Below are 24,683 nucleotides of genomic sequence, written 5' to 3' on the forward strand. Positions count from 1 at the left end.
ACTAAAAATCATCTGATCCTATTTCCAAGACTGTTTAATTATAATTACCTGATAACCCCAAGTAATATGTTGTCAGTTGACTGTGACCTTGACCTACTGACCTACTGTCTTGTTTTTTAAGATACAGCCTTGAAATTTTGATGACATAAACAGTTTTGCACACCAAGCATAAAACTGAATTTCATTGACCATAAATGTGACCTACTGACTTTCTTAATATTTTATCATCAGTTTAACATTTGAAACATGTAGCTCATATTACTCAGGTGAGCGATCCAGGGTCATCATGACCCTCTTGTTTTTGTACTATGCTGGTATTGCTTATGTTAAGCATGTATCATTCAAACAGTTCTGGTGGTTGGAACAATGTGTAAGAGAAACAGAAGATAAATGAAGTAAAATTAATTTTACAAATTTAAAATTAAACCAGGTCGGTGGTATGAAAATAAGCTCCTAATTGAAATGGAACTTATCACTTTTTCCTAAGCAGTGCGTTTCTGTATTCAAGTCATGCCTAGCCTGTATTTGGTTACAGTCTCCAGAAGATACCTAGGGTGTTTAAACACATTAAAAACTTAACAGTCATTGAATATGATTCATGTTTCTTTTTTTGTTGTTGTTTTCGAATCATTGTACACTTGTTGTAAAATTAAATGATACACAATATATGTATGAGAGTAAGTAAGTAGTAACTTAAGGTGATATGGTATTAAGTAATGCTGAAAATTTAGAAATTCCTGTCTTCTATTTTAAATCAAGTGATTAAATGTTCCATATTTTGCCTTGTAAGTGTTAAATAAGATAATAACATTACAGTATTCAGCAATGGTTGAGTCCTGCAAGTCCTGGGGCTATCCACAAGAATTTCCAGAAGTGAGAGCAACTTACAGTGAGTTCTATGAGGGTTCTTTCCTGCACATGATACTGGATAAACTCTCACACCTGTTGGATCAGGTAAACACCGTTCCACTCTTCTTTATATTTCATTTGTTTGACTGTGTCCTGGTGTACATGTCAGGTAAATTGCATAAGACTTGCCATATATTACAACAAGTCAGATATGTATTTTGTGTTAAGAGGGAATCATGAATTTATCTTTAAGTTAAGGACTAAATTTCTTTTAAAAGTTATTTCTGTCAGAGGTCAGCAGTAGAGAGGATGAGATATCAGACTGGGTTTATGTAGGATTTTACTACATTTATGTATATTGTTCATCATATGTCATCAGAATTTAGAACATTGATATTTCATACTAATCTAGATATACTTCTTTCTAAAAAGGTGTAAACCCTAGTTGTGTCTGTGCACATGTAAACCCTTGGTGTGTCTATCAGCTTGGAAATTCTTAGTTTGCCTGTCCGCATCTAAACCCTTGGTGCATCTGTCTGAGTGTAAACCCACGATGCATCAGTCAAAATTTTCCATGTTGATGGTCCCTTGGTAGATTTATTAGATTGTTTTATTTCCATCTGTAAGGATTTCCTACCCATACTGAAATCTCAACTTCTCAAGTGACAGTTGCAATAATAAAAGAGTGGAATTACCTAAAATGGTTCTTTACCAAAAATAATGAAGAACAGTCTTCTCACAGTTACAGACTTGTAAAACGCTGGTATGTTTCCACCAAATTTTGTTATCAAATAATGTGCTGTTTTCCTGTTTCAGAGTTATCAAATCAACTTACAGCTTACATCTGTGATATCTAAACTTGCCCTGGTTCCCCATGTATGTCTTCATGAGTTCCTGTTAGACCCGTACTTACCACTCAAGCCGGGAGTCAGAAGCCTTTTCTCTATATTTCAAAAGGTAATTATGATGCAGATATTCAATTTATGTAAAATTGACCAAAAAGTCATCAGTAAAGTTGCCAACAAATGTTTCAGGTTATCTGAAATTGACTAAAACTACTCAATTTATTTGCAAAGACTTAACAGTGTGAATGCTTACAGAGAACTGCACATACCCTGAAATAAATCCAGATGTTACATTTGAACATTAGTTGTTGAAACATCGTATGACTAATAAACCAAAATAAGTGTAAAGTTAATGTAAGTTATAATTATGTGCTGGTTTCTATTCCCTGTTAAGTTACAATGGTACCAGAAACATCAATGGATACACTGATGCCTGAATTTCATATCCAGTGTATGAAGTAATTTAATGTGTGTCATTGCATTTATTCTTTTATTTAGTTCAGTATTGTCAATCTTACTCAGTCTATTGAACCAATTCATAATATTTACATTACATTTATACGTGTAGATACGTATGTAATACAAAGGTTTGGAAATTTGCACTCGTTTTTTAGCTGAAGAACATTGCACTCCTAAAGTTGCGCAATATTTCCGCTGCAGAACTCTTGCATATTTCTCGATACAAAGCTAATAACCCATAAATATTTTGCAAGTGGATTTTCTTGTACTCACAAATTTTTATTTGTAGATAGGGAAAATAGCTGAATTCAAGCTAAAGAGTTTATCTAACAAAATTAATACCTTTCAGTCACCAAACTGATGTGGAAAATGCTCAATCTGTAGATCTTTGTCCTCAGCTCCTTATTTGACTTTATATACATTATCATATTTTTTCTTGTTAAACAGGTTTCAAATGAGATAAAATCTCAGTATGCATCAGAAGCGGACCTCAGTCAGAAATTGATAAAAGTACGAAGAAAACTGATGGGAAATTGTACCACTATGCAAAGGTATAAGATTTGATGCATTTTGTCATCATGTTGTCTTTGGTTTGTTGTAAATATAAGAAAAAATGACGAAACGATATACTGGTAAGATGATTTTGCAGTGAATTCTGTGTAAGGTCTGCATGAAAATCAATAGAAAAAGAGTAACAGTTTACTGTGCATTACATAAGTGCTTAAGTGGAGCTTGTTTTCTAACATAATGAAAAAGTCATATAAGGAGTAATTAGCTGACTCAAGGATTTGACAGTGTTTTTTAAAGTATTGAAATTCAAATGGTTGAGTCTTTAGAAAAGCTTCACAGTATCAAATTGAAAAAAATGTAAACCATGGAAATATTAATGCATATTTACAGAAAACTGATTTCATGTGTATGATGTGCATCGTGTTGCATTTCGAGAAGAAGTATATATCTAACTTTTACTGTAAATATAATTATCTTGATTTTATTCTTTTTAGATTAAGACTTTATTCGCATGTTTTATAGTAACTACAATTGTGCATTTGTTAATTACATGTGTATTCCATTGGTAAAGATTTTCTGTCCAAAAAACAAGTTAACGGAATGAGATTTGTTGTGATTTAGATTTCTAGGTTTGCTTCCATATTTGTCTACCCGTAAAAGGTAACCTCAGTGTTAGAAATCAGGATTCTCCTTGACAATTACTGGAGGCATCTGTGCTTGATACATGGTAAATATGAAAGCTGTTAAGTGATTTAGAAAGGCTGTAAAAAAAATTATTTTTTTTTTGCATGTAACAATGATTAATTGTAATATTCACATTCATGTTGATTGATTTCATTGGATCCAAGTACTTGTCAAGAATTATCCTGCACAGATAACAGTATAATAGAGTGAGCTGTTTTAACATGGAAAACATGGATTGGTCATTGATTTGGTAGAAAAATGAATTAATGTGATAGTACATCTGAAGTCATTAACTCTTCTCCATTACATGTTGGGCAGTTGTAAGACACTTGCAGAGAATTAGAGAACATTGTTAGGTTAAGTGACAGAATATTTGTTTCAGTAATTTAAGAATTTCTTGTTTGTTAAGGTTGAATTTGTTTTATTTACAATACTGCAAAGTCCACTGAAAAATGAGTGTTTTGACAGTGTTTGAAAGGCTCAAGGTTATGATCAAACCATGTTTTCTTGCTTGTGATATAATCAGATAGAGTGTGACATGACTGCTAGTTGATTACTTAGATCAATAGAAATAACTGTTTTGTGGTGAAAAAGCACTGTGAAAGATCATGTCTGAAGTTATTATTCAGCTTCCACTGGAAGAGACTTTCCAAAATTCTACACATAAATTCAGAAGTTTTGGCTCTCTATTGCACTTTTTACATAACTTTGGACAGACAGTATACAGAATGGTATTATTCTATCTGATGCTTTGACATAAAAGATCAGGAATTTCTTGCACATGTAGGGTACCTTTATGAATTGTAGGTAAGATTTAAGGAAAATCAAATTGCAGTGTGAAATTGTGCCTTTAAGAATATAATTTCATGGTAAACACAGAACAGATTGGGGGCTTAGTGCTAAGACTTTTGTAACTGCATATAGATAAAGAACAGGATACAATAGTTTTGCACTGAGCCCACAAGATGATAACATGATTTCACTTTTAAAATGGGAAAAGAACTGTTAAGATGATTTCTAAAGCTTTAGATTTATATGCTCCTGACGTGCAGGTAAAAAGTAATAGTATGGTTGTTTAGGGATCTTCTATTCAAAATGGGAGGCATGATTTGAATACCACTTGGATTTTGTCCTCACCCCATAGTTTTCTCAGGAAGCAGACTTGGAAATTATTCAGCTTTGCGTCAGGATTTCTTCATAAGTAAGCTTAACATGTTAGTTTGAAGTGAAAAAGCTTTATGAAAAACAGGTTTTACTGGCTTAATGAATATAATCTGCTCTCCTTCAAATCTATCCATCTATCTATAGAGTTCTAAGAGATAAAGTTGTAACAAATTAATTTATATACAGTAAACCACTGATGAGATGAGCAAGATCCTCTAGTTTTTAAGGGTTGTGAGCAATCCAAACAGAAAATATAACAAGAAAATCTGGCAACCGTATGAATTGCTCATGTGAGTCAGGGTCCTGGATTCATCAATGCTCGGCATAGTGGTGTTTTACTGTATCTCCTAAATAGTTATGACAGGTGAATGTAAACATTGCATGTTTTTGTTCTCAGTGTTAGAGAACTAGCATACAGACCTTATACAAGGTAAGACTATATTCAGATGTTGTATACATGTATTGTTTATATACCCACCTTCTTTTACTGTTGTGTATTTCATTTACCTGACATTGTTATTCAGTTGAAAATTTGCTTTCATATAATAATGGTATAATAGCTGCACAGAACACATTTATTTTCTTGAGGGGAAACTTAAAATTTGTTTATATAATGAATTGACAATTTTTGAAAAAAAGGCAGGTGATAAGATTACATTTGTTTTGCATGACAGTTTTACCAAAATATCTCTTTTTATAACTACACATTTTCCAGTCCAGTCTGATGTGGGAAAGTTGTCTGCTACTTGCAGAATATGACCTAAGTTAGTTGTTTAAACTATAGAACATTGAAATAGATTAACTAACTTAAAGTATCTTTGCAGTATGGTCTACATATTAAAGAAGAATCATGAATGTTGTCAAAAATGGCATTTAAAAATGAACATTTCAAGGTAGAAAAAGATATACTGAAATAAAATCTTAGTTGTTATACCCCCACAAAATAAAGTTTGTGGGTGGGGGGTGTATATATAGGAGTGAGCTTGGCGGTCGGTCCTTTGGTTTTCAAGGTTTCCGGATGATAACTCATGAAAGGCTTGACAGATTTAAATGATTTTTTGGTACACAGGTGTAACGTCAGAAAATACAGGTCAAGTTCGAATTTTGGGTCAGTCGGTTAAAGGTCAAGGTCACAGTGACCCTGAACAGTTATACGTTTCCTGATGATAACTCATGAAAGGCTTGACTGATTAATATAATTTTTGCTACACAGGTGTAACATCATAAAATACTGTCTGTAGGTCAAAGGTCAAGGTCACAGTGACTCAGAACATTTAAATGTTTTCCGGATGGTAACTCGAGAACGCTTGGGCCTAGGATCATAATTTTTCATACACAGGTATAACATCATGAAATAAAGGTCAAATTTTACTTTTAGGGTCAAAGGTCAAGGTCACAGTGACTCGGAACAGTTAAACGGTTTCCTGATGATAACTTGAGAATGCTTGGGTCTAGGATAATAAATTTTTGTGCACACGTGTAACATGATTGAATACAGGTCATGTTCGACTTTGAGGCTAGTAGGTCAAAGGTCAAGGTCACAATAACACGAAACAGTTAAACGGTTTCCAGATGATAACTTGAGAACACTTGGGCCTAGGATCATGAAAATTGATAGGGAGGTTGGCTATGACCAGCAGATGACCCTTAATGATTTTGAGGTCAGTAGGTCAAAGGTCAAGGTAACAGTGACCCAGAACATTTAAACTGTTTTCAGACTATAACTTCAGAACGCTTGGGACTAGGATCACGAAACTTAATAGGGAGGCTTTTCATGACCAGCAGATGACCTGTATTGATTTTGAGTTCCAGAGGTCAAAGGTCAGAGTGACCCGGAACATTTAATTCTTTTTTGGACAATAACTTGAGAACGCTTGGGCTGAGGATCTTGAAACTTCATAGGGAGGTTGATCATGACCAGCAGTTGACCTCTATTTATTTTGAGGTTAGTAGGTCAAAGGTCAAGCAAGTTCAACTTTGATATTGGCTTAGTTCTGTGACAAGGCCATATTGTGGGGGTATAATTCGTCACTCCTGTGACAACTCTAGTTTTAACTTTTCTCACTCCACACTTCGTTTCTATTTGTTATCTCTGTCAAAAGTTAACATATTTCCATGGAAATTGGAAATTCTGACCACTTTGTCCAATGATGATAAAATGTAAATTCATTAGGCTGTACATAACCCAAAAAAAAGTAACAAAATGAATTCTTGGTGCTGGCTGATATGTCAATGGTATTAGAAAAATGCTAAATGTAATATATATGGAAATGACCAGTGGTAGTAGTACTGAATGTATTTGAGCAAAGCTTTGTACTACTTACACATTTTAACATAGCTAAGTGTATACATGTGTAAAACTTGTACAAACCTGTTGTTTTGTCTTGTCATGTAGTGTGTTCTATGATGGTTTCTATTATTCTGCACTCAACTGTATGTAGCAGCAGTAATGTACTAGCATGCTAAAATACATAGATCCTTCTGTAATACCCACCAATACCTCATAGAATAGCTAATTTCAAAGTTATTACTGTCACTCTTTCCATATAGGTTAATGTAATTTTGGTTGCCTATGAAACTTTACCAATTTATGATAGTTTAAACCTTACATGCATGTATGTAGGGAATTATATTATATACATTGCATGGTAAATGAAGGGCATATTTGCTGAAAGGCATTTTGCATGTTTTATGTAGCGTGAATTGCATTATGATTAAGTTGGACTTGTATGTTAATATGCTAAATGGAGTATTGTAATATTAAGAAATTTTGATTTAACTGTGAGTTATTTTTGTTAGTGTTAAGGATTATTAAGTCAGATACTTATGCCTGCTATACTCATAGAAAAGTGTGTTGTGTGTTTCACCATACAGCTTTAGCACTATCAGCACTTTTGATACACATGCTTTATTGCTATCTTATCACAACACAATAACCTGCACTATATAGAAATACCTCGTAACAAATATATTTGACGTTTGATAAACAGAAAAATAAAAAGGAGCGCAAGAAGTAGAACTAAAAGCACAGTGCTCTTTTTTGCATGTAAAGTAAAACACACATCTGTAATATGATTTATCCTTTATCAATAATTCATGTGTCTAGTATTTGAGGGGGAAACATTTGGTTAACTTTGGAAAAGAGGAAAAAAATCCAAATATCAAATTAAGGGGAAAACTGCAGATTTGGAATAAATTATCTGAGGTAAAGATGACTGTAAATTAAACTGCCACTGCTATAAGGAAAAATGCCCCAAAGTTTTTTATAATCATTTGCCTAAAAATAACTCTAGCATCATTTAAAGATTTTGCAGTAAAAAAAAAAAAAAATATATTGATATGGTTACAGCAGACTGGCATGAGTAATGTTGATGAATATGCAGAAGTTCAAGCATGGGGCATTACAAAATTTAAAGGGCAAGAAATCATATACAGCAAGTTCTTTTTACAGAGTAACAAGCCTTTTTTATAGTTCCGTTATTTAGAACTTTTTTTTGTTTTTGTTTAAAAGTTAGTAAATTTTGTTAGTTTTATTTTTTTGTAAACTGTTGTAATGATAAATTTTCATATATTGTTTTTGAGACACAAGACTCCCCATCAGAAGGCCATTTGGACCACCTCGATATCCTAGTGGTAGAGCGTCCGCTTGGAGTGTGGGAGGTCGTGGGTTCAATCCCCAGCCACGTCATACCAAAGACATGAAAAATGGTAGCAGTAGCTCCTGTGCTTAGTGCTCAGCTTTAAAAGGGAAACTGGCTTCTTCTTTCATATCCTCGTGGCTATGGATTCCATCAGGAATGAGGTGTCGAGATGATTGATATAGGTTGTAGAACTTGCTTCACATTCGACCTAAAATAAATTATGTATAAACTAAGAAGGCCACAGATACAAATCAGTAATCAGCCATATTATGTCCATGATGATTGACCAAAGACAATGTAGCTAATATTCAGCCCCACCTATGATTTATGTGGTGAAGTTGTCAGTGACTTGCAAAGTACAGGACTGTACTAGTCAAAAACATAGTAACACTAGGTCAGCAGACCACTGGATATTCTTGAAGTATTGTTGTCAAAATTAATGGCATTTAACTCCCTCCCGGCAACACACACACCAAAACCAAATCCGTAAATCGGGGCTTTAAAAGCATGTTTTATTTTAATGATACAAGTGCATATAATGTGTCTGTGTATGATTTCAGGTTGGATGATGAGAGTAGACTGGAGGCTATAATTGTGTTTGAGGAGTTCTGTAAAGAGTTGTCAGCCATCGTGTTTGTCAAGCATCATGCTGCAGTCACCGAGGAAAGACAATAGCTCTTCCAACATTTTACTGCCTTTAATGCAACTTGTGGGAGGCTCCTTAATGTATTGGTTTCCATCCAGTATGGAGGGCCTCATACCAAAAATGTGAGAACATTTTATAAAAGACAATCTAGCATGGCATAATTTTGTGTTGTCCATTGACTCAAAGTGGAGTGAGCTGGTGTACAACAGCAGTGTGTAGCCATTTGACCTAAATTGCTATTTGGATCATCTTGTTTTCAGTGTAAATGATGTACTTTGATTGACTGGTGAATTGTTCCATTATGTAAAGGGTACATTAATAAGAGTTCATGTTGAGGTGCCATATTCTTTCAGCTCTTACATAGAAGTAAATGTTTTAACTATCAACAGATAGGAGAAAACTGTTTATTGGAAGGACCTTACGTGGTCCGAAGGTGTTTATATTTTTGTTGATGTGCTTTTTAAATTAGAATCTCAGTTTTGTTTTTCCTTGCTGATAATCTGTGTTAAACATTTTTGTTAAAATGACTTGTATTTACGTTTTGTACCAAATAGTGTAGTTCTTTGTTTTACAGTTTTATGCAGGATGCAGTATGCTGAAATATTTGAATGGTAGATGTATGTTTAGATAGTCATTCATTCATGTAAATCATCTTATCTCTTATACAGAGTTTTTGTTGTTTTGCTTCAGTTAAACCTCCTGTTCTTTTAACCTTTTACAACATTGGAGGTAGAAATCGGCTACAAAATAACCTGAATTTTCAAGTGTTTACTTTCTGTACAAATGAAAATAATGTAACAGTTGTGACAAATTATTTACTTCACTATCTTAACCCTTATTATGTTGGACATGACGATTCTTCCTTTGCGACCAGTGTAAATCATTACCACCCTGCACATCTGTGCAGTTTGATTAAGATCTGCACTGTTTGCTATTCAGTCAGTATCTTTTTGGTAAGCACCCCTTTTAATGGTACTGTCCAAATTGAAAGATGGACAAGTTCATTATAGAAATTTAGTAAGGTAAGGGTTAGTAACAATTACGAGATGACACTATAGTTACTGTAGTTGACAAGACTTAGAATGTTAGACAGCAACAACTCTGTTCTAGAGATTGGTAAACCCCACCTGCTTTACTCAAGACTTCACAGATTTCATAGATACTTTATGTAAACTGTACAAGGTTGAAGAGCTTTTGCCAACAGTTACCAGATTGTTATGAATGGCTTTGTAAATTTTGTACACAATGTGCTCATATGTGATATTTTATATAGATTTTAATGGGACTTTTTAAGGAAACTAAGAGCTAAAATCATATTGTAGAGGCTTGGTCAAAGTTTTGAATGTGTTTAACCTTTAGCCTTCTAGTGGCAAGTGATTTTGCTTTTGCGACCAGTGCAGACCAAGATCAGCCTGCACAGATGATCATAGTCTGCACTGTTTGCTATTCAGTCAGTATATATAAAAACTTCTTCAAATAGTAAATGGTACTTCCCAAATTTAGAAATTTAGCAGGCTTAAGGTTAAAGATATTTTGGTGTAACTCAGTTAGAACCACGGATATCCTAATCTGCTAAATCCAAAAGGTGGTTCATTTTTATTTGGACTTTTCTTAATTAATACAAACCTTACATAATGCCCAAACTCACTTGTATACTAGGTCTGTTAAATTTTCTTGTGAATATGGATATGGCTCAGATTTCAGGGAAATGACTTTGAAAATGGGGTTTTATAGTAATGTTACCTTTTTAGACCATGCATTTAATGTGAAGTATCTTAATTTTTATTTAAGCCAAAGGGAAGTAACCTTTTTTTAACCTTTGTACTGAGTTTCTTCCCCTTAAATTCCAGGAATTAGTCTTTTTTTAGAAATCCTATTTTTAGATTTTCAATATTTTAGGTATTTTTCTAACTTTTTTATTATAAGTCCTATGTAAAAAGTAAAAACATTTTTCCGTGGTAACATGGGTCGGTAAGATACTTTTTTGTATTCACTTTTAGTGTATCTCTAATATTAGAGATTTAATATATTTACTAGTATTACTATACTAGTATTATACTAGTATTATACTAGTATTACTTATATGTGGAAGCCCAGGATGAAGTACTCCAAAGTATTTTTAAGATTCCTTATGGTTGCCATTCTTCTGTGACAAGACCGTATGGTGGGGGTATGAGTCACTTCTGTGACAGTTCTAGTTTTGCAATAATTTCATCTCTTCTTTTGTTTTGTATTGAGAATTGTCTAAATGACACCAGGAGGTGTTGGTCGCTCAAGCAGGAAGACAACTACATGTACAGATATTTTTGCTGAAACTGGTAAGTAATTAGGCTGAGGCTTTCTACATAACTGAAATAGAATTTAAAAAAATATATTTCAAAATATATGACTGAAATAGTGTCCTAAATGGAGATACAAGGATTTTTTCTTAAAACATTGGAAAAGATTACAGATATATTTATAAATTACATTTGTTAAATCCTTTGTTTTATTGACAGTTTTAAGGCAGTATTATTGCTTTTCTTGATACGGTATTTAATTTGTTGATGTTTTTGTTACTTTGTTTGGAAATATGTGCCAAAGGAGCTTTGTATGTTAAGATTTACATACTGGAATCACCATGTGCCGATTATGGTGGGGGGCATTATATCTTGTACAGTGTAGATCTAGTTTCAAAATTATTTCAAGGTTAATTTATTAAGAATATTATACAATGTCCATCACCACAAACTAAAACCAAAAACAATAGTATGCTATCTTTTATATGATTTAGACAAAATTATTATTGTTTGACGGGGAAACATGTTGCAGCAAAATGTTGATTTGGTCTACTTTAACTGTACAGGACAAAATAAATACAAAAAGGACTTGTTTCTTCCTATGTGCTGCAACAATACTATTCTGTGTTATTATGCAACTGAAATTTAAACCAACTTGTTTATTTGAACGATATTTTTTTATACACGTACTAATTATTTGACATGTAATTTTAAATGCTTTTAATCTATGATAATTGTCTTCCACTGCAATTGCAATGTGCAATTGTAAAAGTTCCAAATCTTACAGAACAAAATAGGGCCAACTATTTTACTACATACATATTAGCAATGTTTTGTTACATGTGTGTTGATAAAATTTTTCTGCAATAGTCCCATGTCATTAAAATTATGTTTTATAGTGTTATGCAGGGTAACATGTTTTTTGACGAGGTATTTTTATACTTAATTACACCTTAAGCTATTTACGTGTATAAGGATCTTACATGTCTGCTTGTGTAGGACACGGTTTTGTAAATGTTAAGTTCTAGAGAACAAAAAACAAAGACTTTTGGAGCAATTTTCTTGTTAACAGAAACAGAGCTCACAATATTAAGATTTCAGTACCAGTATGTGTTTTTTGTCTTTCCTTTCCTAGTACAAAAGATCATTTTTCCATATGCCAGAGATCAACTCTATGGTGTCCACTTGGTGCCACATATTGTCTATGAAAACATTTTGAGATATGCAGATATTGTCTAAAAAAACAAACCCATTTTGCATACAAGGTAATTTTATATTTAAATTGTTTTTTTTACTATCCATATTTATTATGCATTATATTCAAATGAAAAGTCTAGTCACATTTTGTTTTTGAAATCCTTTTGTTTTTCAATGAGTAGATTTAAGGCCTAATTTCATCAGAAATACGTTTCTATGGTGTGTTTACATGTTTTATGAGATATTAAAGAATTTCAAAGTCAGTTGTGTTTGGTGTATTTTATTGCCAGTTAAAAAAAGATCTAGATCAGTTACCTTTGGACACAGAATGTCACTGGCATGTGTGTGACTAATGTTAAATGTGTTCAGTGCTGTAATTTATACACACTGCATTTTAAAAAATGATTGTAAAAAGTTTTAACAAAATTGCTTCAGTAGTTTTGGTTGTAAAAAGTTTTAACAAAATTGCTTCAATAGTTTTGGGAGTAATGTTCCGAACATTTTTTTTTTTAGTAAAATAGAAGGAGAAAGGACATGAAGTAATTACAGTAGAGGTTTGATTCCTGTAAAATACACTTCACCACGATGTACTCATCTTTGTTTACAGTTTCAATAAAATTTGTTCCTTTCTGCTTCAAACAAGAGCTGTTTGTAAAACACTTACGCAACCTATGATGGGCTATTCCATTTTTGGTCCCATGATCACTATGATCTTGACCTTTCACCTAACTCCCAATAGCGGTTATCATAAGCCCAATCATGATATCAAGTTTGGAGATACTGGGTCATGTGGTTCTCAAGTTATGAGGTGGAAAACTTTTTCAAGGTTCTGGTCCCTGTGACTTTGACCTACTGCTCCCAAGAATTGTGAAGGTCATCCACTTCAGAAGCCCAATAATGCTATCAAGGTTTTAACGTTCTGGGTCAAGTGGTTCTTAAGTAACTGGGTGGTTACCATTTCCAAAGTTCAGATCCCTGTGACCTTGACCTTTTAACTAAAAAAGTATAGGAGTAATCCACTTCTACAGTCCAACCATGGTACTTAGTTTGAAGGTTCTCGGTCAAGTTGTTCTCAAGTTATTGGGCGGAAACTGTTCCCAGATTCAGGCCCATGACCTCAACCTTTTACCTACTGATAGATGGACCGACCCATGTACAAGTGCACAGCATTATACACAATGTAAGGGAAAGAGTTACTGTTTTCGCATACTACACTTCTGTCATTGTGCCATAGTTATTTAGAACAAGATTGTAATAAATAAATGAAATAAAAGGAGGTAATGAAAGACTAAATGAAAATTTAGTTCTTGTACGTTGCACTCTACCTCAATTGTCAATCTTTGTATGTGGCTTTATATATGCTCTGGACAAGTATATTTGATCAAAGCGGGATAATTCAACAAATAAATTGGGATTGTTCTTGTACAATACACTTCCTCTCAAAAACTTGTATTCTTTTTTAATATCAACAAAATCCCTTCAGTAGCTGTTGAGTTTAAGTTAAGTGAGTAAATCAATATGAAGGAAGGTTTCACTTATCTTCCTGTATATTGATTTACTAACTTACTTGAACTGTTGTATACTATAAACAACTTCGAGGTGTATTATCATTTTTAGCTAATCACTTGATCGTCGTCGGCATCAGCGTCTGCTTCAGCATTGCCTGGTTATGTTTTATGTTTAGGTCAGGTCCTAAACTATCAAAGATATTGCTTTAAAACTTGCAACACTTGTTCACCATCAATAGCTGACTCTGTACGCAAGAAACATAACTCCATCCTGCTTTTTGCAAGAACTATGGCCCCTATTGGACATAGAAAATATCAGATTTCTTGGTTTAAACTTTGTGTTTAGGTAAGCTTTTCTCCTAAACTATCAAAGCAATTGCTTTAAAACATGCAACACTTGTTCACCATCAAAAGCTGACTCTGTACAGCAAGAAACATAACTCCATCCTGCTTTTTGTAAGAAGTAAGGCTCCTTTTGGACTTAGCGTTTAGGTCAACTTTTCTCCTTTACGGTCAAAGCTATTGCTTTAAAACTTGGAGCAGGTATTTGCCATTATAAACTGACTCTGCACAGCAAGTACCTTAACTCTACATTGCTTTTTTGCAAGATTTATGGCCCTTTATGGACTTAAAAAATCATGGTATGACAATATTTCTTTTATAGAGACAAAAAAATCAGACAAGCATCTGCACCCACATGGGTGTGTTCTTGTTATTTAATGGCTTCATTAAACTCCCTCGACATCAAACATGTGATAAAAGTAAGTCATAAGTATTTGGCAGAAAAGTATCAAATAGTCCAGGCAGCTCCTGTTTTTATTCCATCTTTTTGTTCTCAGTGTAAAGGGTTTAAAAATGCTGTGATTCTATGGAACTAAGCACGGTTACTGTTTTAATGGAAAGGTGTTTCATTTTAAGCTGGTGAACTGTTGATTGTGGTCGCTTATATTGAACTTCCTTTCATTTTTAACATGTCAACATCTTATGAACCACTTGATGGATCTTCATCGAACTTGTTCTGTAACATTTCTCAAACCTGTTCAAATGGGAGCATTTGGCCGCTAGAGCTAACAAGAGGGTCACTGACCATAAAGCGCTCACCTGTGTACAAGGCTTCAAGTGTGTTTGTATAAGTACTGAGTTAGGTTTCTTCTATGTTAGCCTATATTATATACATGTCTCACACACTTTTGAAACTAGGGCAATAATTTGAACAATTATGGTAGACATTACAAATCTGATAACACATGCCAAATATCGAGGCTCTAACTATTATTGATTCAGAGAAGAAAAGTGACCAGGCCCCCTGGCAGCCATGTTTTTTGACAAATCAAAATAATTTGAACAATCTTGGTTGAGGGTCACACAAGAACCATTTGTGTAAAATAATTTAAAAACAAGCTTGCAGTTCCACACAAGATTTCCACTATATACATATAGGAAAAAGTGACCACGCCCTCTGGCCGCCATGTTTTTTGACAAATCAAAATAATTTGAACAATCTTGATAGATTTGTTTGTTTGTTTTGAGTCTAATACCATTTTTCAACAGTATTTCAGTCATGTAACGGCGGGCAGTTAACCTAACCAGTGTACCTGGATTCTGTACGAGTACAAACCTGCATTCTCCACAAGTAACTGCCAACTTCCCCATATGAACCAGAGGTGGAGGACTAATGATTTCATACACAATGTCTATCAAATAGTCACGGAGAACATACGCCCCGCAAGAGGATCGAACTCACAACCCCATGATCCGTAGACCTAAGATCTACCTACTGAGCTAAGCAGGTAGAGGGTCACACAAGGACCATTTGTGTAAAATTATTTAAAAGCAGGCTAGCAGTTTCACACAAGAAGATTTTTAAAGTTTCCACTATATAAATACAGGGAAAAGTGACCACACCTTCTGGCGGCCATGTTTTCTGACAAATCAAAATAATTTTAATGATCTTGGTAGAGGGTCACACAAGGACCATTTGTGTAAAATTATTTTAAAATTGGGCAAGCAATTTCATACAAGAAGATTTTTGAAATTTCCACTATATACATATAGGGAAAAGTGACCACGCCCTCTGGCAACCATGTTTTTTGATGAACCGGTATAATTTGAACAATCTTGGTAAGGGGTGACATAAGGACCATTTGTGTGAAATTATTTCAAAATCAGACCATTGGTTTAGGAGATGTTGTTTGAAGTTTTTCTATTTAAAGCCTGTACCTTCAAAAATGTGAAAGTAGGTCACTAGGTCAATGTCAAAGTTTGTTTCAGTACGCAAACCTATGCATGTGGTCCAAATTTGAAGGCTGTAGCTACAGAAATGTGAAAGTAGGTCACTATGTCAAGATCAAGGTCAACTCATGTCAAGGTTCATCTTGCCACTCAAAACTATACATGTTGTCCAAATTTGAATGTTGTAGGTTATGGACAAGAAGATTTTATAAGTTTTTTCCTATATAAGTCTACATGAACCATGTGACCCCTGGGGCGGGGCAATCTTTGATCCTAGGAGGGATAATTTGAAAAAACTTGATAGAGAACCACTAGATGATGCTACATTACAAATATCAAAGCCCTGGGCTTTGTGGTTTGGACAAGAATACAAGTCTATGTAAACCATGTGACCCCCAGGACAGGGCCATATTTGACCCTAGGGAATAATTTGAATAATCTTGGTAGAGGACCACTAGATAATGTTACATACCAAATATGAAAGCCCTAGGCCCTGTGGTTTTGGACAAGAAGATTTTTCAAGTTTTTCACTATATAAATCTATGTAAAATATAATAATAAACAAAGGGCCATAACTAATTCAACAAGAGGACCATGATGGTCCTGAATCGCTCACCTGTCCCCACAATACCCAGTTTTGAACTGATTTGAGTATGACATCGTTTTTTCTATTATTTGACATGGTGACCTAGTTTTTGAGCTCATGTGACCCAGTTTTGAACTTGACCTAGATATCATCAAGATAAAAATTCTGACCAATTTTCATGAAGATCCATTGAAAAATATGGCCTCTAGAGAGGTCACAATGTTTTTCTTTTATTTGACCTAATGACCTAGTTTTTGAAAGCACATGACCCAGTATTGAATTTGACCTAGATATCATCAAGGTGAAAATTCTCACCAATTTTCATGAAGATCTCATGAAAAATATGGCCTATAGAGAGGGCACAAAGTTTTTCTATTATTTGACCTAATGACCTTGTTTTTGACCCCACGTGACTTTCAAACTTTATCTAGATATCATCAAGGTGAACATTCAGACCAATTTTCATGAAGATCCATTGAAAAATATGGCCTCTAGAGAGATCAAAATGTTTTTCTATTTTTAGATCTACTGACCTAGTTTTTGACCGCAGTTGACCCAGTTTTAAACTTCACCTAGATATCATCCAGATGAACATTCAGACCAACTTTCATACAGATCCCATGAAAAATATGGCCTCTAGAGAGATCGCAAGGTTTTTTATTATTAAACCTACTGACCTAGTTTTTGATGGCACGTGACCTAGTTTCGAACTTGACCTAGATATCATCAAGGTGAACATTCTGACTAACTTTCATGAAGATCCATTAAAAAGTAGGTCACAAGGTTTTTCTATTTTTAGACCTACTGACCTAGTTTTGGACCACAGTTGACCCAGTTTCAAACTTGACCTAGATATCATCAAGATGGACATTCAGACCAACTTTCATACAGATCCCATGAAAAATATGGCCTCTAGAGAGGTCACAAGGTTTTTTATTATTTGGTCTACTGACCTAGTTTTTTATGGCATGTGACCCAGTTTTGAACTTGACCTAGATATCATCAAGGTGAACATTCTGACTAACTTTCATGAAGATCCATTAAAAAGTATGGCCTCTAGAGAGGTCACAAGGTTTTTCTATTTTTAGACCTACTGACCTAGTTTTGGACCGCACGTGACCCAGTTTCGAACTTGACCTAGATATCATCAAGATGAACATTCAGACCAACTTTCATAAAGATCCCATGAAAAATATGGCCTCTAGAGAGGTCACAAGGTTTTTTTGTTATTTGACCTACTGACCTAGTTTTTGACGGCATGTGACCCAGTTTCAAACTTGACCTAGATATCATCAAGTTGAGAACATTCTGACTAAATTTCATGAAGATCCATTGAAATGTATGGCCTCTAGAGAGGTCACAAGGTTTTTCTATTTTTAGACCTACTGACCTAGTTTTGGACCGCACCTGACCCAGTTTCGAACTTGACCTAGATATCATCAAGATAAACATTCTGACCAACTTTCATAAAGATCCCATGAAAAATGTGACCTCTAGAGTGGTCACAAGCAAAAGTTTATGCATGGACGGACGACGGACACTGCGCGACCACAAAAGCTCACCTTGTCACAAAGTGACATGTGAGCTAAAAATTGTTGAACCAGTCTGATTTTCAGGGGGGCACAACTAGGGTACATATACATCATTCTGACAAAGTTTGGTCAAAATCCCCCCTGTAGTTTCGGAGAAGATGCAATTGTAAATGGACGGACGGACCACGGACAGATTGATTTGAATAGCCCACCATCTGATGATGGTGGGCTAAAAATAGACAAATCATTCAGCAACTTCTTCACATGAACCGCTTTGATTTTCATCAAACTTGGTCTGTAGCATCATTGTAAGGTCTTCTCCCTATTTCGTTCAATGAGAGCACCTGATCCCTCTTAGGCCAATGGAGCTCAAAGTAAAAAACCTCTCAAAATCTTCCTTTTTTCAAATGGAGCACTTGGTCCCTTTGCAGGACCATTAGAACTAAAAAATTGAAACAAGTGGGTCATGGTAACCCTATATCGCTCACCTGTTAAATTTGGCCTAGGAATCATCAAGATAAACATTCTGACCAAGTTTCATGAAGATAGGGTCATAAATGTGGCCTCTAGGGTCTTTATAAGCTTTTCCCTTGATTTGACCTGGTGGCATAGTTTTTGAACCCACATGACCCAGTCTCGAACTTGGCCTAAAGATCATCGAGATAAACATTCTGTGCAAGTTTGTATCAAATCAAAGCATAAATGAAACCTCTATATGGCTGAAAGTGTCAAAATAGAAAATTTTACCCCTTTCAGCATGTTCAGATAACTTTAGAACCCATGATGGAATCTAGCCGGTTTTAAAAGGAACCAAGATCTTATTGTGACTTAAGTTGTGTATAAGTGTGGTTAAAATCAAATGTAAAATTCATTTCTATCGTGTTCACAAATTAAACATTAACAAATTTTGGCTTTTTCAGGGTTCAATTAGGGGCCGTAACTCTGGAACCTATGATTGGATCTGATGAATTTATCATGGAATCCAAGATCTATTGTTGTTAAAAGTTATTCTGCAAGTTTGTATCAAATCGAACCATAAATGAAGTCTCTATATGGTTGCAAAAGCCAAAATAGCAAATTTTGGCCCTTTAAGGGGCCTTAACGATATTATGCCAATACAAGTTGTGTGCAAGTTTGATTAAAACTGATTGTAAAATGTGGTCTCTATTGTTTTCACAAGCCAAAATAGAAAATTTTGACAATTTAAGGGGATATAACTCTGGAACCCATGAAGGGATCTGGCCAGTCTGAGCACTGCTATGCAGAGCAATATACACACAAAACAATGTCATACAGTATGACTTTTGACCCCCAAGTATGACCTTGACTTTGAAGCGAGCCATCCAAAGCATGCACTCTGCACATCGTCTTGATGTGGTGAACAGTTTTGCAAAGTTTCTATGAAATCCTTCAAGCAGTTCAAGAGTTACAGAGCTTTGACCTTTGACCCCTAATTGTAACCTTGACCTTGAAGCATGCAATCATGAACAGCGCTCAGCACGTCTTCTCGATGTAGTGAACATTTGTTTAAAGTTTCTTCGGAATCCTTCAAGGGGTTCAAGAGTTAGAGAGAAAACACAACTAGAATGTATCTGTAGGACACAGGAATGGCCCCCCACTGGTACAATTGTCACAAATAAGGAGCAATATTTCAAATGATTGCAGTCTTAAGGGGGTATAGCCTCAACAAACATTGTATGAAAAGGATTCATTAATCTAGGCTATATACTTTTTGAGCTACGAGCATCACAAACAAAAAATCCACTATTTTGGCTATTTCAAGTGCCATAACTCTGTAATAAGCACCAAGATTCTCAAGAACTAGAAATGTGTCCATGGGACACAGATGCCCCCACTACATGACAAAGGACACAATTTTTTTCCTAGGTCAGGAGCCATAACTCCTACAATACTGAATGAATCCGGACACGAACCCCAGGTGCACAACTGCACATGCTGACCAACATTCCTGTAAACTTTGGTGACTCTAGGTCAAATACTTTTGGAGCTACGTACGACACAACATTAAAATGACCAATTTTTAACTAAGTCAGGGGCCATAAATCCTACACGACTGAATGAATCCGACCGCGAAACCCCAGGTGCACAACTACACATGCTGACCAACATTCCTGTAAAGTGTTGTGACTCTACATCAAATACTTTTGGAGCTAGGTGCGACTCAACATTCTCAGACGACGGATGGACAAGGGCAGATCTATATGCTCCCCCCCCCCCCCCCCCCACAAGTGGGGGCATAAAAATGCCAAATGTGCAAGATCACATCATGATAAAGACTCATGCAAGATTTTATCATCAAATACTTTTAGAGCAAGGCACATAATTAGGTGAAAATGTGCATTTTTGACTATTTCAGGGGCCATAACTTTAAATATAGTGGGTGGAGCCAGTCAAAAAATAAAAGTGCACACGTTTATATTATGATATAGACTTTATATATAATGCAAGTTTTCATCCATTCATATCATATATTTTTTGAGCTAGGTGCATCACAAGGTGAAAATGTGCATTTTTGAATATTTCAGGGGCCTAACTCTGATAATAGGGCGCAGAGGCTGATAAAAGATAGGAGGTGCCCAAGTTCATATCATGATAAAAGACTCCTGCAAGGTTTAATCAATTCATATATAATACTTTTTGAGTTAGGTGCGTCAAAAGGTGAAAATGTGCATATTTTACTATTTCAGGGGCCACAACTCTAGAAATAGGGAGCAGACCCAGATGAAAAATAGGAGATGCGCAAGTTCATATCATGATAAAGACTCGTGCAAGGTTTCATGAATCCATATCAAATACTTTTTGAGCTAAGAGTGTCACAAGGTGAAAATGTGCATTTTTGACTATTTCAGGGGCCATAACTCTATAAATAGGGGGCAGAGCTGAACGAAAATAGGATGTGCTAAAGTTCATATCACGATAAAGACTCATTCAAGGTTTCATCAATTTATATCAATTACATTTTGAGCTAGGCGCGTCACGAACTTTGGATGGACGGACGGACTGACAAGACCAAATGTATATGCCTCACCACTCGTGGGGAGAGGGGGAAACAAAAAAGCCAACGGATGGACAGTCAGACGGGGTATAACACAGTATGTCCCTTCGGGCGTATAAAAATTCAAACTTCTTCAAGGTAAAGGTCAATAGGGGGCCAGGACTCATAACTGGGCTGTAAAATTATTTTTTGAACCATCCTGCATGGTTTCAAAGCAACACATGTTACATTTTCTTAGATATTGTCATTGTTGTGAGTTTTCGAAGGCGTCAAATAAATTTTTTTATTAAACTTGCTAATTTCTTCAAGTTCGAAGTCATTAGGGGTTTCAAAGCAATATATGTCAAGGCTTTTGAGAAACTGTCATTTCTGTGAATGTTCAACGGCATCTAAAAATGCTACTTTCTTCAAGGTCAAGATCCTTAGGGGGCCAGGACTCACCATGGGATGTAAAATCTGTTTCTAAATCATCCTTGAAGGTTTAAAAGGAATGTATGGTACGTTTTTTTCAGTTGTTCTGGATTGTTGACGCCACTGCCGTCACCGCTGCCAGCTCCGTACTTTGGATCACTTAGTCTTGCTTCCACTAAACATGGGCCAGACAAAAAGTAAGCAATACTGAGTTACAAGTCACTTCCACTATAATTGTTATCTTAACAAGGTCCCTTCAAAAGTTATGCTCCAGAGTGATACAATGGCAGATGCACAGACAGAGATCATTTTCGTATATCCTTCAACTTTCAGCAGGGTTATAATAAGTAGTTAAGGTCCTGTAGCAAGTCAGTTCCCTTTACATATTGCACTGAAGTGTTTTCAGCTGGTGCATCTACAGTAATGTCTACCATCTTCCAAACATTTACACCTGGAATTTAACACGACATCCAAAAAAATCTCGTTCAAGAACAAACTCCAGTTTTGTTGTAATCTTTATACTGCTTGTATTCAAAGAAATCTGCTATGCTGGAATCGGAGATTCAGCTATGGCAACTAGAGAATGCTTTTGTAGAAAAACGCATGTCTCCCCAAAAGCATAGTCGAAAAGGCAAGAAGTCAATAGGGACACAGAAGCAAAAGTCAAAGAGACGCTGATGCAGTAGGGATATCATCTATTTGGCATGTCCTATCATCCCTCCAGGTTCAACAATCCTGGCCTAGTGGCTCTCAATTTACGACTTTGAAATGGTTTTCCATGTTCAGGACCCTGTGACCTTGACCTTTGATTGGGCGACACCAAAAGCATTAGGGGTCATCCACTCTGCATGTCCAATCATCCTATCAAGTTTCAACATTCTGGGTCAAATGGTTCTCAAGTTATTGCTTGGAAAGAAATTTCTATGTTCAGGCCCCTGTGACCCTGACCTTAGCTTAAGTGACACCAAAAATGAGAAGGGTCATTAAATTCTATCATACTATGAAGTTTGAAAGTTCTGAGTCAAATAGTTCTCGAGTTATTGATCGGAAACTGTTTTCCATGTTCAGGCCCCTGTGACCTTGACCTTTAACAGAGTGACCCCAGAAACGGATTTCAATGTCCTGTCTGCTGCAGCCTTGACCTTTAAGAGTGACCCCAAAATCAATAAGGGTCATCTACTCTGCATAACCAATCATGCTGTAAATTTTCAACATTCTGGGTCAAGTGGTTCTCAAGTTATCGATTGGAAATGGTTTTCCATGTTCAGGCCTCTATGACCTTGACCTTTGATGGAGTGAACCCAAAAACTATAGGTGTCGCCTACTCCACAAGCCCCGTCAACCTACGAAGTTAGAAGGTTCTAGGTCAAATGGTTCTCCAGTTATTATCGAAAATCCCGTTTGACGGACGGATTGGACACAAACAATGCCTGGGGGAGACATAATCAGTACTCCCTCTTCTAACGTGACCAACTTTCTATTCGAACAACATAAAAGTAAATAACTAATTGTAACAGATTTTAATTGATGAGAATGTTTATTTTAAAAAAAAAAAATGACAATGACAGGTCACAGCGACAATAAAATTGTGGATGAAGAACTAAAATGACAACAAACAAAAACCATACAAGTTGCAATGATCACATCTTTACAATCTTTCAATGAAAATCCTCTGTTACTAAACCTATGTACACAAGTTCTATGCTCTCATCTTCAAGCCACTTATTTTCTATCATGGAAAATATCCTATGTACATGTACATGATAGGAATCCTCTTAATTTGACATCAGGCTACAGCTTTGACCTACTATTGGCATTATTGCTTTTTATTCACCTGTATGAAAAACTGTCAATTTATCACTTTCTCCTACATATAGCACAGTAAATATTTAGGAACAAAATACAATGACCTAATCTCTTTTGTTACTAATAAACTTACTTCTTTGGTTGTAAAGAAAATTACTTTGCTGCAAAATACTTCCAAAGAAGTAACAGTAGCATGTTGTTAACCATAAAACTGGGGAATGGGCAATAATGTATTAGAAAAAATTAGCCCTATCGTTGGCTGTTTATTCACTATAAAACCTTTATGTAAGTACCTGCATCACTGTATAAAAGAAATAATACAAAAATGTCAATGAAATGCTCCAATGTTCAACAAAATACAAAACTCCTTGCTCATAGCTAGAAGAAACCAATAGCACATTTTCAGAATACAGGTATCACTATGTCACACTCAATGCGGTCATCCCTATTATTAGTAACAAACACGCAGGACTCAGAGATTTTCCGACAGTAGAATTCTGTAGCACTGAAAGGATTGCATTTGTACATTCTTAACTTGCAGTAAATGATGTTCCTGACCAATGTTGCAAAATTTGTTTATATTTAAAGCACTTAAATGCATATTAACTGAGATGGTTGAATATTTGGTTTATTTTGTTCATATTTTTTTTAAAATAATTATTCATGAATGAAATGTACATGTAATAATTGATCATGTATACATAATTATGAGATTTTCTGCCAATATTCTTAGTAAAAAAAAAAAAAAAAAAGGAAATGCTCATAAAATTCTTAACAATTGGCGAAAATGGCAGTTAAGAAAAATAAAACTTAAAAAATAATGGGTTGTAAACATAATTTTATAGCGCATTTTAAGCTACTTGATTAATATACAGAGTGAAGGTACTGGACAAATTTTTAAACTATTATTTTCAACAATGTTATTAGATGATATTTGTTGATAGTAATAAATGGATGGTATTTTGTAACAATCACTGATTTCGTTTAGGACGGAAAAAAAAAGAAGATAAAGAAGGATTTGATGAGTTAAATTTGAATTTAGAAACTTTTACACATAATAATTATTATTTATATAATCTTGAATGATTGTTAAAAAAACATAAAATATATTGTTTCATTCTTGTTACGTATTTAGATTTGTAACATTTTTTTCTGACAAAATCTACTTTTTTTCTTTTTTGTTTGATTGGGCATTATTATCATTTTAGTCCAGTTTAGGCTATGTTTCACGAGTCTATTAAATGAAGCGATGTGAACTGTCATACATTACTTCCCCATAAAATTTGGACTAAGAATGAATTATTACAGATTTACTTTC

At 35.0% G+C, this 24,683-nt stretch overlaps 1 protein-coding gene across 5 annotated transcripts in view; it reads left to right on the forward strand.

Moving 5' to 3' along the window:
• LOC123546516 (FHF complex subunit HOOK interacting protein 2A-like) overlaps nucleotides 1-9,424 on the forward strand; it is a 35,367-nt gene extending 25,943 nt beyond the window's left edge. The window contains exons 14-19 of one of the 5 annotated variants that reach the window (XR_008372332.1): nucleotides 817-954; nucleotides 1,666-1,806; nucleotides 2,601-2,704; nucleotides 3,285-3,390; nucleotides 4,909-4,941; nucleotides 8,713-8,732. Coding sequence is in view for 3 of the 5 variants with exons in the window: in XM_053550865.1 (XP_053406840.1) it covers nucleotides 817-954; nucleotides 1,666-1,806; nucleotides 2,601-2,704; nucleotides 3,285-3,323; nucleotides 8,713-8,827 (537 nt within the window). In the remaining 2 variants the exon portion in view is untranslated. Of the gene's footprint in view, nucleotides 1-816; nucleotides 955-1,665; nucleotides 1,807-2,600; nucleotides 2,705-3,284; nucleotides 3,391-4,908; nucleotides 4,942-8,712 lie in introns of all 5 variants that reach the window. The other 4 variants (XR_008372331.1, XM_053550865.1, XM_053550866.1 and 1 more) reach the window with 4 other exon arrangements.
• The last annotated feature ends 15,259 nt before the right edge of the window (nucleotides 9,425-24,683 follow it).

The sequence above is a fragment of the Mercenaria mercenaria genome, chromosome 9, assembly GCF_021730395.1.
Source record: "Mercenaria mercenaria strain notata chromosome 9, MADL_Memer_1, whole genome shotgun sequence".
Lineage (NCBI taxonomy): Eukaryota > Metazoa > Mollusca > Bivalvia > Venerida > Veneridae > Mercenaria > Mercenaria mercenaria.